The following is a 16,656-nucleotide window of genomic DNA, read 5'->3' as shown; positions in this document are numbered from 1 at the left end:
GACTGCAGGATGCTGTGCATGTATTTAAGGTTATGGTATTTGCTAAATAATACTTACTACTTATAAACCATTAGTAGTGCCTAGTGTATTACAAAGGAGGCCAGTAACGATTCCCCCTTTACAGACAGAGAATCTGATGACACATTCTTACAATCAGTTTTTTTTAAACAGAGCAGCATATAGAATGCTGCTAGTAATTTTCACGTAAGTGTGCAATTAAAAGAACGTTGTTAGCTCGTGCAAGGCCAGTACTGTACTACATTTTGGAGAAGGAAATACTTGGGAAGAGATTTTCAAAGGCACTAGGAATTTGAAAGTCAATAGGAGTTAGGCACATAAATCCCATCTGTGCTTTTGAAAAACTCCCTCTTAGAGGATTTAAGTTAGACCTTTTATGATTGTTTGTTTGTTTTCCTAAATTTTTTATATAATATACATTTTTTTTTTTTTTTTTTTTTTTTGCAGGTAGCTTACTGGATTTCCTTAAGGAAGGAGAAGGGAAATACTTAAAACTTCCACAATTAGTAGATATGGCTGCTCAGGTACTTTTATATAAGTCAACAAATGAATATTTTCCACATAATTAATGTTCAGATGTGACGCAGGTATACCTACTGAAGATCAGAGCTCTATGTGCTAGCTACTGTGTATGCTTTTACTTTTACAGTTGCTGTTGAAGTTTTGTAGTTTGATACAAGAAATATCTCCATATTATGCTCTGAAGTCAAATACATTTAATAGTCAAGTTACCAGAGAGGTAGCTGTGTTAGCCTGTATCTTCGAGAACAACAAGAAGTCCTGTGGCACCTTATAGACTAACAGATATTTTGGAGCACAAGCTTTCATGGGCGAAAACCCACTTTGTCAGATGCATGAGTGGGGTGTGGTTTCAGAGGGGTATTTAAAGAGTGGGGTCCCAGCAAAAGGGAGGGCCATAACTGACAAGGTCTGTTCAGTCAGGGTGGAAACAGGGACTGAATAGACCTTGTCAGCTATGGCCCTTCCTTTTATTGTGACCCCCCTCTGAAACCCCCTCCCCCCACTCATGCATCTGATGAAGTGGGTTTTTGCCCATGAAAACTTATGCTCCAAAATATCTGTTAGTCTATAAGGTGCCACAGGACTTCTTGTTTGTTCATTTAATAGTCAGTAAGCTATATTGGCTGACATATTTTATGCAGCTGTATAGCTGAACCGTAGATAAAAAGACTGGTTTGTTGTATGTTGTTGTCTGGAGAAATGAGTATGGTCACCAAAAACAGCTTTTAATAAAACCTTTCTTTTTAAGATTGCTGATGGAATGGCTTACATCGAAAGGATGAATTATATCCACAGAGATCTTCGGGCAGCAAACATTCTTGTAGGAGACAATCTTGTGTGTAAAATTGCAGATTTTGGTTTAGCAAGACTAATAGAAGACAATGAGTATACTGCAAGACAAGGTAAGAGGGATTTATTTACTGTATAATATATACTTTCAGTTATTTGATGTCAAATTTAGGGGAGCATCAGGACACATATTGAAAGTTTATGCATTAGTACAGTAAAGCTCGGTTATCTGGCACCTATATAATCAGCACATTCAGTTAACCAGCGTGCTACAGGGCCAGCTAACCAGCCAATGGTAGCTGGGCCCCACTGCCATATCTAGCACATTTGATTGTCAGGCACTGCCAGTTCCCTGGGCTGCTGGATAATAGAACTTTTACTGTATGTAATAATCATACCCTTGATTCCAGTCCCCACTACTATAATTACAGCAGCTTTCGTTACTCTAAATATTATTTGGTGAAAATACTTTGTTACCAAAGCAACTAGTGATTTTAGGTGCCGAGTCTCTGAGGCACATTGTAGAGACCTGAAATTTACAGGAAAGGTGCTCAGCACTTCTTGAAAATAAGGCCCTTTGTAAGAGACTCAATCTGGACATCAAGCACAAATCACTTTTGAAACCTGGGACAATATTTATTGCTCTAATATTTTCCAGTTAAAAAAACCCTGTTTCTGTGAAGAGAAATTAGCCATTTGACTAATTGAACTAGCAAAGAAAAATTTAAATTCTTGTCAGCCCAATACTCATTTCTACCTGCTTCTGACAAAGTGGGTCTTTACCCACGAAGCTGATGGTCATACATTTCTGTTAGTCTATAAGGTGCCACAGGACCCCTCATTGCTTTTGCAGATCCAGACTAACACGGCTACCCCTCTGATACATATTTCAGATTATTTGTATGCACCTGCACGCAAAAATACGCACACACTTAAGTGTAAACAAAGCATATCTAGAAAAAAAAGCATCTTTTTCTTTATTGTATTAGGAGCCAAATTTCCAATTAAATGGACAGCTCCTGAGGCAGCATTATATGGTCGGTTTACAATCAAATCCGATGTGTGGTCATTTGGAATTTTGCTGACAGAACTGGTAACAAAGGGCAGAGTGCCATATCCAGGTAAGAAAGCATTAAGTAATTCTTCATTGGAAGATATTATACCGATTATGTTCTGATAATCAAAATAGGATCTATCTAGTTTGGTTTTAAAATAGTGAAACTCAAAAAAAGAAAATTCATTTTGGTTCTGATTTCTCAAATTGCTCATTTTGATCCTATTCCTATTTACAGTGTATTCTTAAAACTGTTGGAAATCTTCCTTCTTTCTTTTCTATTTCTCCTATGTTTTGAATCAGAGGTAGAATAATGCATACTGGAAATCTGAGTCACTTCTATTTCCTCTTGCCAAAAATAAACCTAATAGAAGAAATTTGGCTTTCTCCGACTAGATTAAATGGATAGACAGCCATTTTAACGTGCTCCCCTTCAGATCTCATTGGAGAAGGCAAAGCTACCCTTTACAGAATATTGGAGGAGCAAAACAATTTTCCAGGAGGAAATCAATGGTGTATAGTGCTCCTTTGTATAAAATTGGTAAAAGAAAAATGTCAGGTCCTGTTTCTTTACCCCTATATGTAGCTTGGTCTTTATCAATAAATAAATAGAGGAGCCTGGAAATTTTTCTTCAGGCAAAGAAAGTCGTCTTGGTTCAGGCCCTGTGTCTGTTTAACCAGTGGTGGTGTTTGATGTTCATTACTTTAAATGTTTGATTTGTAGTTATGCTCTGTTTGGATTTTTGTTTATTTTGTGGGGTGGGTTCTTTATTGATTCTTGTGTGTGTTTGCCATTGTTGTAAAAAGCATATTACAGATTGTTACGTTGTTACATGCCAAATCCTCTTCTCTGTACATGGGTGAGTGCCATGGCTTTCAAGTGGGAAAAAAGTTTTACACCATAGGTTGCAGTGTCCTATTGGAAAAGGAGATCAATGGCCCTGCATAATTGGGGCTCCATTGGCCACCATGTTCTTAAAATTTTCCAAGCCTGCTGCTATATATGAGCATTACAGAGCTAATACCGTAATATGTAAGGGTAGAGAACAGGAGCTGGTAACTCCCAGCATGTGTGCCAAGATTGGCATGTGATGCCATTTCCCTTTGCACACAGTGAGAGCTCAGCCGTGCCCCTTTCCCCCCTCCCCCATGCAGCTTACCACAGGCTCTCTGCTGGAGCCAGCAACGTCTGCCCGCCTGGACCGGCCAGCGCTCCACAGTGCCGCCAGCAACTCTGCTACCCTGGCTGCCGGCTGGAGCTCTATGCCCAGGGCCACCTGTGGGCTGCCTACCAGGGCTGTCTGGGGCTCCCTGCTCCAGAGCTGGCCTGGGGCCCTCCTCCTGGGGACCACCAGGACTCCCCACCCCCAGGTGCTTTTGGGGGCTGCCTGCCCGCTGGCTGGGGCTCTACGCCCCATGGCTCAGGGGCTCTCCTCCGGGGGCTGGCTGGGGCTCTACACCCCATGTCACCAGTGGCTCTGCACCCAGGGCCAGCTGGGGGCTGTCCTCCTGAGGCTGGCCAGGGCTCCATGCCTCTGGCTGCTTGGGGCTGCCTGCTCAGGCTGGCTGAGGTTCCCTGCCCTCCCCCCATCCCCACACCCAAACAGCTCAGTTCCTCTCCCATGGCTGTCTGTGCCCTCCTTCTTGTCTCTCACCCAAGCTCCCAGAGGGTCTGTTTAATGTTCCCCCAGCCAAGCGGCACTTGGGCTTGGGTCTTCTTGGTAACTTCCTCTGCCCCAGCCCAGCCAGTGAGGAAGGAGCAGATATCTTCACCCAGCAAGGCCCATAGCATATCTACAGGCCTGTCCCATTATGAGGAGTATTCTCCATTGGCCTGGGCTGGGACGCAGCTCTGCCAGTTGGGCACAGGCAGGCATTTGTGATTTCTGCAGCAAGTCTCCCAGCGTTGCCCAGAACACATCAGCTGCGCAGACTGGGTGTCAAAGTCATCTCAGGAACAAACCACTCATCCTCTGCTCCCCAGCTGTGGCAAAAAGGCCTAGTGCAATGCTCAGCTATCTAGATCAAGGTTGAGGGAAAGGGTAGCTGGAGTGGGTTTATCTCTGGCACTGGCAAGACCCCTCCTCAGCTGCTGCATCCAGTTCCAAGGACCAAGTTTTATAATAGAGATTGCAAACATTGGAGAGTGTGCAGAGAAGAGCCAACAACAAGATGCAAGGGCGGGAGAAAACGCCAGTGAGGGAGGGATTGACAGAGCTTGGTTTATCCAGCTCTCGAACCCATACCTGACTGATAAGTTGAGAACAGGGTGAAGGTACTTTCAAGAAGAGTGAGCACGAGGTACTAAGGGGTTCTTCCAGCTAGCAGCAGAAGGCAGAAGAAGACCTAAGGCTGAAAGCTGGACCTGGAACCAGGTGGTATTCCAGTTAGAAAGGAGACACAAACAGTACAGCTGAGGAACAACGTTGTCTCTAATCACCCAGGAAGGGAGGCAGTGGGAGCCTGCTGATCCTTTGGGATAAGGGATGTTCAACACTGTAATAAAATCTCAGAAATTTTTAAATAAATAAAAACTCAGCCAGACAGAGATTTAAAGACCGAAACGGTAAAAGTTTGCGTCTTTCCTTCATTATTAATGAAGCTGTTGTAAGTAGAACTGTTAGTGACTTTAAAAAGTATCACTAGCACTCGGACCATACCTAGAGGTCAGAAGGTCAAATTTCACCACTCCGCCTTCAAAAGGTTGCTGACCCCTGCATACAAGCTACTAGAGGAGTTCCTGCATGTGGTATATGTTCTGAACGTGTTATGACACATTCTGCAACACTGCATCAGCACCACACCAATTTGCAATGCTTGTCAGGCTGTACCCAACCAAAGGATCAGTTTGCAACATTTACGCCAAAAGAAGGAATAATATTTTGAGTGTCAGATGGGTCAGACATGGAAATAAAAATCTTTTAGAATGTAGGCAAATCCAGAACACATACTTTTAGCATAATTTTGACACCTCAGGAATTTAATACTATAGTGACTCATACCAATAATTTCCTAAAATACTATTTCAGTGGTACGGTATGAAGAAATGCTCACAGATGACAAGTCCTAAGCTAAAATATTTTAACTCACACTTGATTGTTATAATTAATCATGCTTTTCCCTGGGCCACTCCCAAGCAGTAGGATTTAATGCTGATGGTTTTATAGAGACCAGAGGTGAAATTTATATTCTGTATATAATACCCCCAAGCAATGGAGCCAATCTAACAGCTGCTGCAACCATGAGACTATAGCAGCCAAAACTCATTCCACCTTTCTGGTGCAGGGAACAGTGGCAGGTGGATCTTGGAAGGGCAGTTCCCTAGTCCTAACTGTTTTGGGTGGATTTCCCCTGCCCTTCTACCAATCATAATGGGTGACAGTATGCAGAAATCGCCTAGAATTAAGGTTCCCAACCATGCATTCCAAGTCCAAGTACTCCCCAGTCCAAGTCCTTAAACCCTGCCTACCACAGTCTTCTATGTGAACACCATTTTGTTTTGAAAATGGCTGCCTTAAGGAAGGGTTCCACAGGCTTTAGAGTGATAAATGTAAATAATAGGAAACATTTTGATGTGTTGATTTGAGTTCCTATAGCTCCCCTGCTCTGGGCAAGTTATCACCTGAACTTTAATGTATGGTGTCTCTTCTACCATTGCGCTCAGGTAAAGTGGCCTATGTCTAGAACTCTGGACAGGAGTAAGGGGCTTATTGTGGGGGTCTCCGGTACAGGAATTTGCCCCAACTAAATGTAAGTAGTTCTGTGGCAAAGGTATTTAGATAAGCAAGAGGATGAGCCCATACTAGCTATTTGAGAAACATAGGTGATTGAATATTTCAGGAAGAAAAATAATCCAACACACTATGTCTACAGTGATGAGTCTCTTGCAGCAGTACAGGTACCTGGAGAGTTGCATTTAACTCTCAGGTGGTCTGACACCAGAAAAAAAGATAAGGAATTTTTGGAAACTGTTCTGTGTGTAATGTCATTCACACCTAAAATTGTTTTATGTAGGGATGGTGAATCGTGAAGTTCTGGAACAAGTAGAACGTGGATATAGGATGCCTTGCCCACAGGGCTGTCCAGAGTCTCTCCATGAGTTAATGAAACTGTGTTGGAAGAAAGACCCTGATGAAAGACCAACATTTGAATATATTCAGTCTTTCTTGGAAGACTACTTCACTGCTACAGAACCACAGTACCAGCCTGGAGACAATTTATAAGCCAACCTACGTAATATGCACAAATCTGCCAAATGTAGAGGACTTTCAAAGAGTTCCTTGCTTCTTTACAAGAATTGAAGGGAAAAAAAAAAAACTTCATTCTGCATGCTTTTATTGGCAAACTGGAAACCATAATACACTTGCACAAAACCACTTTTATATTGTTATACCCTAATTTACCAATGTTGTGATTTTTCTCCCCAGCTGATTTCAGGGTCAAAAAGAGGCTTTCTGCAAATACGTAATAGTAAAATGAGTATCAGCATGACAATTAATAGCCCGAAAAAAAACTAATCCTGTGAAGGTTTAAGATCTTTACCTTTTATCTCCATAACATTTAATAATGCATTCTGTTAAAGGGAGAATTGTCTGAAATTACATGCGATCTTAGGGTGGGGAATTTTTAAAACAAGGGAACTTTATGGGACCAAACAATTTCATTCCAGTTCTATAAAATTTCCTGTGTTCAGAATTAGATAGCCTTTTCCCTTAAAGATGGTACAGCCATATCTAAGAGACCGATATGTAATCTTCAGTTTAAGCTTCCTCTTGCATGGATTTAATTAGGATAGACAAGGTTAAAACAAATTTAAACAGTGTATGACAAACTTGATTAAATGCTAAACTGCAGTAGTGTAATTGGAGAGCATAATGCACTGTGTCATACTTGTATTAATGAAACTGGAAAGCATCAAGAGATTTTTTTATTTTTATTTTTTCTGCATAGTTAGTTAAGAATAATGAAGGTAAGTAGAAAAAGAGGTAATGTTTAATAAAGTTATGTTGATAAAATATGATAAAGTTTGAACTTGAAACTCAGACAGTATAATCAGAGGGGAAAAACTCTTAACCTTTTAAGCTCCAATCCTACAATGAGCTCTGTGTGGGAAGACTACCTAACCAAAGCTTATTGCAAGATCAAGACCTTACTGGTTAATGGCCACCTTAAGACAGTACACATTAAAGGACAGATTTGGTACTGAGAGATGTGGCTAGTGTTTATTAATAGTGATGGGTGCCACAAATGTAAAATGACACTAGTTCAGGGATTTGATTGCACTTTTGCTTTTCTTGTCTGTAAAGATTCTTACACGCAATTATTTAAGTGAGAATAAATAGGAAAAGAAAATGTGAAGGCTTAAAAAGTAGAGGGATACAATGTATTTAATATTGACCTAATACAGTGATGACAAACTTCTGCTGGCATTCAGCTCAACTGACACAAAATTTGCAATATTTTCTTCAACTACTGACACATCAGGCAATAACTTCATGTCCTCTGTTGATGTGAAGTTTGGAATTTCAATTTAAGCTAATATACTTTAATTATGAAACTAAATGGTTTTCTCTGCTATCATAAAGATATTCATACAATCAGTGTAGCACTGTCTGACAAATGAATTTCATACAAGTGGGCAACATAGTTCTGGTACTAAAAACTATTTGTCACATTTACACTACCTTTATACTGAATCTCTCCACTAACTGGAACTTGGTAAGAACAGTGCCATCATTTTCCCTTATCTTCTATACACATGATTATCAAATTCTAAAAGGGCTTTATGTAAAAAACAATAAACAAAAACAAAAAAGAACACTATGAAATTGTAATGTTTTCTAAATATTTTAAAATGGGTAACACAATCATATAAGTTTATGTATTAATAGAGTTACAATAACAATGCCAGAAAATGGTGCTGGTGTTAATTGGATTTTAGTGATTGAGTGGAATAATTCCTTGTAATAACATTTGTATAGTAAAGAAATAAAACACTAACTTAATGAATTTGTTCATTGTAAATGGTTGTGTATTATAGAAGTTTTCCAGAAAGAGTTTCATTATGTACATGAAATTTTTATTTTTAAATATATTTCACCTCAACACATTGGTATATATCTTAACCCAACAAAAAGTTTTAAAGTTCACATTCATGCTTTTTATGCAATAGTATTAAGTTTAATTATGTAATTGAGTACTTGAGTGAAGTATGACATTGTTGAATTCTTTTGCAGAATTGGTTTAAAATAAATTTCTCCCTCATTGCATCAGATTTATTTTAAAAAAGATATAGTAGTATGGTTTTCAGACTACTTTATCTGCTAGCTACTTTTGGAGGAAATTCTTTGGAGCTGTAAAGAACTGTGTTTTGATTTTTTTTTCTTGTTTAAGCTTATTTTAATATACTTTTTGAGAGATTTGAATTGTGGTGTGTTTAAATCTGTTGTGGAAGTGGAGGTATTTGTTTTCTAGAGCACTTCAGAACTCCTTAGGATTGATTTAAATGATCACTCCTGTCTAATTTAAAATACTGGCCCCACACAAGGGGCAGGTGTAACGTGAATTCCCACTGAAGAAATTCCAAAGTAAATAACATCCTGTAGCTGGGCATCAGCTTCCAACAAGCAAGCTTTGGTTTGATCTCTTGTGCCGCCTTTGTCAACAGCCATTCTGAATTCTGTCCAGTTGTTCAGGGAAATCATAAATCTGCTCTTGTGATAGACATAACATGTTGCTAAAGTTAAGAAACATCAACTGTCAGAATGGCCAATATCACTCACATACAACCCCAAATTCCCAGCTGTATAGGAAAGCCACTATATAAGAACACTGTACTACTTGTTAAAATGTATTTTCTAAGAAACATCAAACAATTATAAAATTACACAACAAAAATATTTTCTACACAAGGTATAAACGTCAAAGTTTACCATATTTTTAGTATTTCCTATAGTGTAACCAATGTTTTATTTTTTACTAAGGATTTTTAAATGGGAACAATTATGTAATATTTCTGGTAAAACTGTACTCAGATCATTGTCCATGAGTTTTGTCATATACATTTTTTGTGGAAAACCTTTAAAATGTTTCTATGATGCAGTGTTCTCAAGTTTAGTATTTTTAAAATATTTTTATATTACTTTTGAGTAATTAAAGTTCCAAAAGTACAAACATTGTGTATGTGCCTACTCTTTAGAGAAAATAAGTAACTACTTTAGCATAGTTATAAACACAGTATACATCTTCTTACTGGAACTGAAAGCAGCAACATAAGGGTTTGGTTGGGCCAGGAAAATGGGATGTACCTGGAATGGGATTGCTTCTCATAAAACCAAAGAGAAAAGGGACAGAATTACCAAATCAAGTGCAATCCTCAAAACTGACATAAATGAGCAAATAGTGAAAGAGACTGAATCAAGATGAGTCAGAAAAATAGGAGGAACCTGGAATAAGATTGCTTCTCAATAAACCATACAAGAAAAAAAAACATAAAACTTAGAAATTTGGAGTAGTGCTCTGTTTTGCCACAGCTAAATCAATGGTTAAGGTTTGCAATTGGAAGAAAATGTTAATTGGAAACCAAATTGACTATAGCCCTTTTTTGTTAAAACATAGCAAATGATAAGTGTTTATTGGGGTGAAGGAAAAGTACACTTGATAAAATCCCCATTCTAAAAAAATTACTAAAAATAATTAAATAGAAAAATTTTAACACTTTTTTAAAAGATATCCAAAATGTAAATTAACTTCATAAAAATAAAAATACTGGTTTTGAAAAATGCACACACTTAAATAAAGCATGTACATTTTTCCTTTATGTAAAAAGAGTTAAGGTCCTGAGCAATGGACATAGGAGGAGGGGGGTGAATGTTAAATGTCAGTGTTCTTCATTCTCTGCCAACATGTAGCCCAAACAAAGCAGCAGACTAACTCCGAGTACAGACTAACAGGGCTACTTCTCTGTTATTATGTAGCTCAGTTGTTCCTGTTGTCTAACGTTCTGTTAAGCTATCCAGATTCCTTGGACATTTGTGTGTTCAGCAAATGGACAGCTTAGCTGTAAGCAGCTGTCTGCCGGGGTAAATTTGTGCTAGCCCTAGTGCCATCAGCCGTAATGAAAGTCCAAATTCATCTGGAATACTCCAAAAATCAGAATCACCTTCCACCTCTAGATAATCCAATGGGTGATAATAGTGAACAATCTGCAGTCTGTAGAGAAAATCAGTGATGAGGTTTCCACCCTGCCAGTTAGGTGACAACTTTGTTTTTAGGGCTTTGAGGGCAAATGAAAGGGAAAGCTGCGACAAGACTTCTAAACTCTAGTGCTTCAACGTAGGAAGCTAAATCCAGCACTGAAACAAATGACTAAACTTTGATTTTCACAGTTGTGCTGAGCACGTGGAGAAAGTGGGAGATGTGAGTGCTCAGCATCTTTCAAACATTAGGCACCTAAAGTGTGGATTTAAATGGCTATTTTTCAAGTTAGCTCAACTCAGGTTTTTAAAATATTTGCCTTCTGTCAAAATGAAAGCTGAGGTTCTCTTCCATTTCTGGGTTCCCTACACCAGAGAAAAAGGGTTGGTTACTGGCTGGGAAGCTGATAGCGCTCCTGAGAGAGAGCTACCCTGGTGTTTTTGCAGAGAAGCCACCCAGATGCACACACACATCTATCTAAAATCAAGAAGGTGGGTTGACTGCCAGGCCATCGTCATTTTTTTTTTTTTTTTGTCTTCACTATCTACCACAGCCATCAGCAGCAAAATGCAGAGCAGAGAGGGACTAGCCAGGATCTTCCTTCATAACTCATTGAAGATTCTTTCCCAATTCATTTCAAAGTGAAGGTGAGATGCTGCAAGTTTTCTTTTTGATCTCCATGGCTACGTCTACACTAGCCAAAAACTTCGAAATGGCCATTTCAAAGTTTACTAATGAAACGCTGAAACACATAAAATTAGCATGCAGGCAGCTGCGGCGCTTCGAAATTGACGCGGCTCGTCTAGATGGGGCTTGTCCCAACAGGGCTCCTTTTCGAAAGGACCCCCGCTACTTCAAAGTCCCCTTATTCCAATCTGCTCCTAGGAATAAGGGGACTTCGAAGTAGGCGGGGTCCTTTCAAAAAGGAGCCCTGTCTGGACGAGCCACGTCAATTTCGAAGCACCGCGGCTGCCTGCATGCTAATGAGGCACTGAATATGTATTTCAGTGTTTCATTAGTAAACTTCGAAATGGCCATTTGCATGACCATTTCGAAGTTTTTGGCTAGTGTAGACACGGCCCATGTGAGATGCAGGGGTTGCATAGCTTTGCCAGTTCTCCCACTTCTGCTGGGAGTGTCCTAGAATCAGGCTTGCTCTCCTAGAAGCTCCTGAAGCCACATCAGAAGATTGGCTTCTAAAAAGCAGGCAGCACATCAGCACTAAAATGGGCTCCCTGACTGCTCCCTTGGCCCCCTAGTGCTCCCAGAAACAGCCAGCACATCTTTCACTGCAGCCCTTAGGCAGCAGCCAGGGGTTTCCATGAGCTACCCCTGCCCCGAGCAACATCTGCAGCTCCTATTGGCAGGTAACTGTGGCCAATAGGAACTGCAGGACCAGTGTCAGTGGGCAGGTGCAATGCACAGAGCTATCTGGCCACATCTAGGGTCAGTGAGGATGTGCCAGCCTCTTCCAGAAACGGCCTGGGGCCAGGGCTGGCGGGGAGCCTTCCTTTGCCCCACTGCACAGCTGAACAGGAATCGAGTGGCTCCCGGTTAAGCACTGCCTGACTGGAACCTACACCCTGAATCCCTCTGACACTTCAACGCCAGCTCTGAGCCCCCACATACCCAGTCTTCCTCCCAGAGCCACATCCACTTCTGCACCCCTGCCCCAGCGCGCCCTCCCCTACTCCAAACCCCTCAGCCCAGAACCTGCACCTCCTCCCCCAGCCCAATCCCCTGCCCCATCCCAGTGAAAGAGTGTGGGGTGGGGAGCAAACCACAGAGAAATGGGATGGAATGAGTGTGGGCAGTTCAGACCCTCAGAAGAGGGGCATGGGGTGGAGCAAGTGTGTTTGGGATTGTGTGAGTAGGCACTTGGCAACCCTGGCCAGCATGAACTCTAACATTGGGGTTACACGTCTTAGCAGCAAACTGGGAGGGGTAACGTCTGGTGAGCTGAATACTGCCAATATGATATATATCTATTCAGTAAATTCAGTGTTGGATTCACGTCTCTCCCCTCCTAGCCTCCTGCTCTAAATATTACACATGCACACGGCCTCACAAGTCAACAGCCTTGGAAAGCTAAACTCACTGTCGGCACTCCCTGGCCACAAAAGCTACGCAGCTGCCTTGTAATCCCAGAGCCACCACAGCAGAGATAGTGCTTCAGAATGTCTGAAATGGCTAAAATATGTGCTGAGGTGGGCTTTCAGTGTGCAGAGATTGAACATGCCACTTTCTGTACAAATTAAGCAACTCAAAGGGAGTGTAAAGAGAGAGGAGCAAACGGAGTCCTTCCCGGGTATAGCAAGAGTGAAGCCTGTATTAACTAAACTTTTTAGCAGTGGAAACTGACCACCGGTGAGGTTTACAGTCTCCTTGGTCCAACTTGTCATTCACTTCACTGCTCCTTCTAATGTTTTTGCGCAGCTGGTGGGGCCAGAAACATGCAAATCTGAGAATAACACCAGAAAATTTAAGACCCAATATAAAACACCACTGCATCCATCCTTTTAAAATAGGATACAATTTGGCAAATATACAGTTAATTGACTTGACTTTAGAATATCCTGCACGTTCTATGCACACTGAGCGCAGAAAAATGCTGTTCTGGAACAGCTATGATGTAACCCATTTGAAGAAGCTGCTCCTAAAACATTACACTGAGTATTTAGGGGGTCTTGCCCTGTACTACAGATGCAATAGTGGAAAAGATTCAGGATTTTGCTTCACAGTTTGCCCAGAGTTCAGCACGGCGATAGAGCTAGTGAGCAACATTGCCACAACAAATCATAAGCCAGAACTCAGAGACAAAGGGTTGGTTGGTGTTTTTGTTTGTTTACTTTTTGTTTTACCTGTGCTTGAAGTATACCAGTGAGAGATGCATTTCATACAGGGAGGTCTCTTTGTCCTTCCACATTTTTACTCAGATTTTTGAGTCCTTTTGGGAGTTCTGAGATGCTGAACAGTGTCATCTCAGTAGAGATTAGAAACTCTGGAGTCTGAGGAGAGCCATGGTCAGGCTACCAAGAACCAGCCTCACTTCACATTGTAATCCAGACCAGGCCCCAAGGAAAGATCTTACCAGCCTTGGTACCAATACTTTGTGAGAATACCTTGGTTTTATTTTATTTTGTTTTAAGACTGCCAAAGACATCAGCCTTGTACCACCCATCAAAGATTGAGTCTAAACTTACTATTTGTGTAGGCAGATACTGGAAAGGAGTACCTGGAGGTTTGGACTAGCTGTAAATGCTGGGAGGGCTAGAGTTAGGTGGTATCGTCTGGGAATTGTGATGGCTGTTTTAATTTTGTATGTTCTGACACCTCTCTCTCTGAAACTGTGTGTGGAATATTTTGCCAACAGACAAACCCACTGTGCTCTCTTCATTATGGGGTTCCTTGGCTAGAGGCACCTGGCACCGTTAGAGATAAATCAAGGACCCATAATCCCAAAGAAAATTGGAGAAGGCAGTCACACCTCAGAGCTTGGACACAATTAAACAAGTGGGCAGAGGTGGAAAAAGTACTCAAAAAGTTACTTAAGTAAATATGCAGCTGCTTTCATTTCTGGACACTTGAGTACGATTTATATGTGATGTGTATGCGTGTCTGTATTTTTCCTCAAGAAGTTTCTCAGAGGGGCACAGATAATGTCTATCTCCTCCCAGCCCCACACTGCTGCACTCTTACTCGAGCAGCTTTTTTGGGTACTTTTCCCACTTCTGTAAATGGCATACTGAAAAATTTTAAATTCCTGATCCGGGCCTGGGCCCTGCCTGCTAGCACTGAAGTTAAGAGGAGTAAGGCCAGCCCTTTGTTACCGTTGAAGTATTGGTGTGTTTTTGTTTTAGCCAAACTGAGTCAGTAATGCACCTCTTTTCTTTTCACTTTCAGTATGATCATTTTAATGTTTTATTACTTCTACATGCTTTCATTGTGCTCTAATAAAGAGTTCAGTTGCAATCTCAACATGAGTCGAAAGACAGCTATTTGCAAAGAGTGCTTTTTTTCCTGTGCAGGCAAAGCCTGATTGACTGTTTGGCTGGTAGTCTCCAAGAGGTAGCCATGTTAGCCTGTATCTTCAGAACAAACCAGCAGTCCTGTAGCATTTTAGAAACTAATAAGATCATTTATTAGGTGATGAGGTTTCATTGGACAAACCCATTTCTTCAGAACTGGAAAACCCTGATGAACGGAGCCATAGGAACACATTGCCTATGGAGATGAAACAAATGTTTGTCAGGCATGTGCTAGCTCGGGGTGAGCAAACTTTTTATATCAGGCCCCACTTTTCATCCCTGCAATTTGCAGGGCCCCTGAACCCATCCAATGTAAGCCAAATGGATGGAATTCTGGTTAGGTTCATATGAAAAAAACAAAAAAGCAAAAAACCTTTCACCGTGTGTAGGAAAATAAGTCTGTAGAACGTAAAAACTTCATTAATTGGTATGTAAATGTGAATACACAAACATAAAAAACAGTAACAGATTTCAACATTTTTAATGAGATGGATGAGCCTGAGACCCAGCAGCCAGTTGTGTTGTGCTCCCCCGCCCCACTAAGAAATGTCATGCCCACCCAAGGAGGCCTGGTCTTGATCACTGGTACTCAAACTGTGGTCCACGGCCACCTTGCAGGTTGGCCGCAAGGCTTAGGGCTCATGTCCCTTTACAGCGGGATGGCATTCCACCCCACAACACCCACTCCTCCTGCAAGGCTCTTGCGCTAGTACTAGCTTCCCATTGCAGGCAGGAGGACAGCCCCAAGGCCCATGGGCCAGATCCTGCTTGCAGGCAAGGTTGGAGGGGAAGTGTGGCTCTCGTAGCTTAATATGACTAATTTAGCATTTAAGGTATTTAGAGGTAAACAAAGGCATTTTGTCATCATGGGTGGTTGGCTGATGGTCCACCGCAAAGTTTGCATCAAGCAGGATGGGCCATGGGCCAAAAAGTTTGAGAACCACTAGGTAATACTTAGCCCGGCCATGAGTGCAGGGATGTGAATTAGATTACCTCTTGAGACCCTTCTAGTCCTAGGAGTCCATGAAATCAAACCAATTATTATGTATCCTGCCTCTGATGGTAACCAGAAGTACAGAGGAAGGGCAAGAAACCACATCAGAAATTTGCCATTCCTTGTAATTATTTTCATTTGGAAGCAGTGCTATAAAGTGCTAGTCCTTGTACTGCCAACTCCTCTGACCCAAGATAAACAGACTCCTTATAATAGCGTCTGTTCAGTTCTTTAGACTTGCTTTCTGGTTGCTCAACCTTTGGGGTACAGTTAAATCATAAGTTTTAACTTTTCTTCACAATTACGAAGGCTAGAAACTATTAAATGAAAGCCAAGATAATCGTGTGCTCTGACTCCAGCAACAGGGATATTAAGAAAAATACATATGCTAAGTTTACCCTGTAAAAGTTTGTTATGTCAGCATATAATCACCACAATTATTAAATTGCTTGCGCACGCACACACTTGGCTCCTAGTCTTAGGAGTGCATGTCCTCATCATGACTGCTTGAATTGATTGCAGTGTCATTTTGAGACTTTGTGGAACAGGTCCATAGGACCAGTTACAAACAATGTAAGCAACGTTGTCTACACTGGCACTGTGTTGTTCTAATATTACCTTAACTATGATTGTATGCTGCTCCAGAAAGCAGCACTACTAAACCAGTGCAGAAGGGAACTCACGTTGATGGAAGCCAAATTTAACTGGACACTTACGCAGCTAGATCAATGCAAAGCAGCTTACATCAACCTAACCATGTAGTGTAGACCGGACCTAAAAATCCATAGACACAGAATTGTAAACACTGGCAACACATATATTGTTTTTTAAAAAAATGTGTAATAAACCATCTGTGTTTAAAAATGTGACATTTGCTACTACACTAAAGTCGTTTTGCTCTGCTGTGCAACTGGCCTCAGACCAAATCTTCAGCTCCAAACCTCTGGATTTTTGATTTGGAAATGGCTTGGGGCTGAATTCCTCTCAGGCCCCGGTTTTCCTACCAGGCCAAACCAAAGCATCGGCGTTCCAGTGCTGCGAGCGTTTGGAGTCCG

The 16,656-nt window shown here is 41.2% G+C and overlaps 1 protein-coding gene across 3 annotated transcripts in view; it reads left to right on the top strand.

The window, feature by feature from the left end:
* YES1 (YES proto-oncogene 1, Src family tyrosine kinase) overlaps window positions 1-9,557 on the top strand; it is a 60,373-nt gene extending 50,816 nt beyond the window's left edge. For all 3 annotated transcript variants that reach the window (XM_074987360.1, XM_074987359.1, XM_074987358.1), the window contains 4 exons: window positions 466-542; window positions 1,289-1,442; window positions 2,319-2,450; window positions 6,398-9,557. In XM_074987360.1, the coding sequence (XP_074843461.1) occupies window positions 466-542; window positions 1,289-1,442; window positions 2,319-2,450; window positions 6,398-6,606 (572 nt within the window). In that variant the 3' untranslated portion in view covers window positions 6,607-9,557. The remainder of the gene's footprint in view (window positions 1-465; window positions 543-1,288; window positions 1,443-2,318; window positions 2,451-6,397) is intronic.
* Window positions 9,558-16,656: the final 7,099 nt, after the last annotated feature.

Source organism: Carettochelys insculpta, chromosome 2, assembly GCF_033958435.1.
Source record: "Carettochelys insculpta isolate YL-2023 chromosome 2, ASM3395843v1, whole genome shotgun sequence".
Lineage (NCBI taxonomy): Eukaryota > Metazoa > Chordata > Testudines > Carettochelyidae > Carettochelys > Carettochelys insculpta.
The sequence above is the reverse complement of the archived record's forward strand: the minus strand, read 5'-3'. Positions and strand labels throughout refer to the sequence as shown.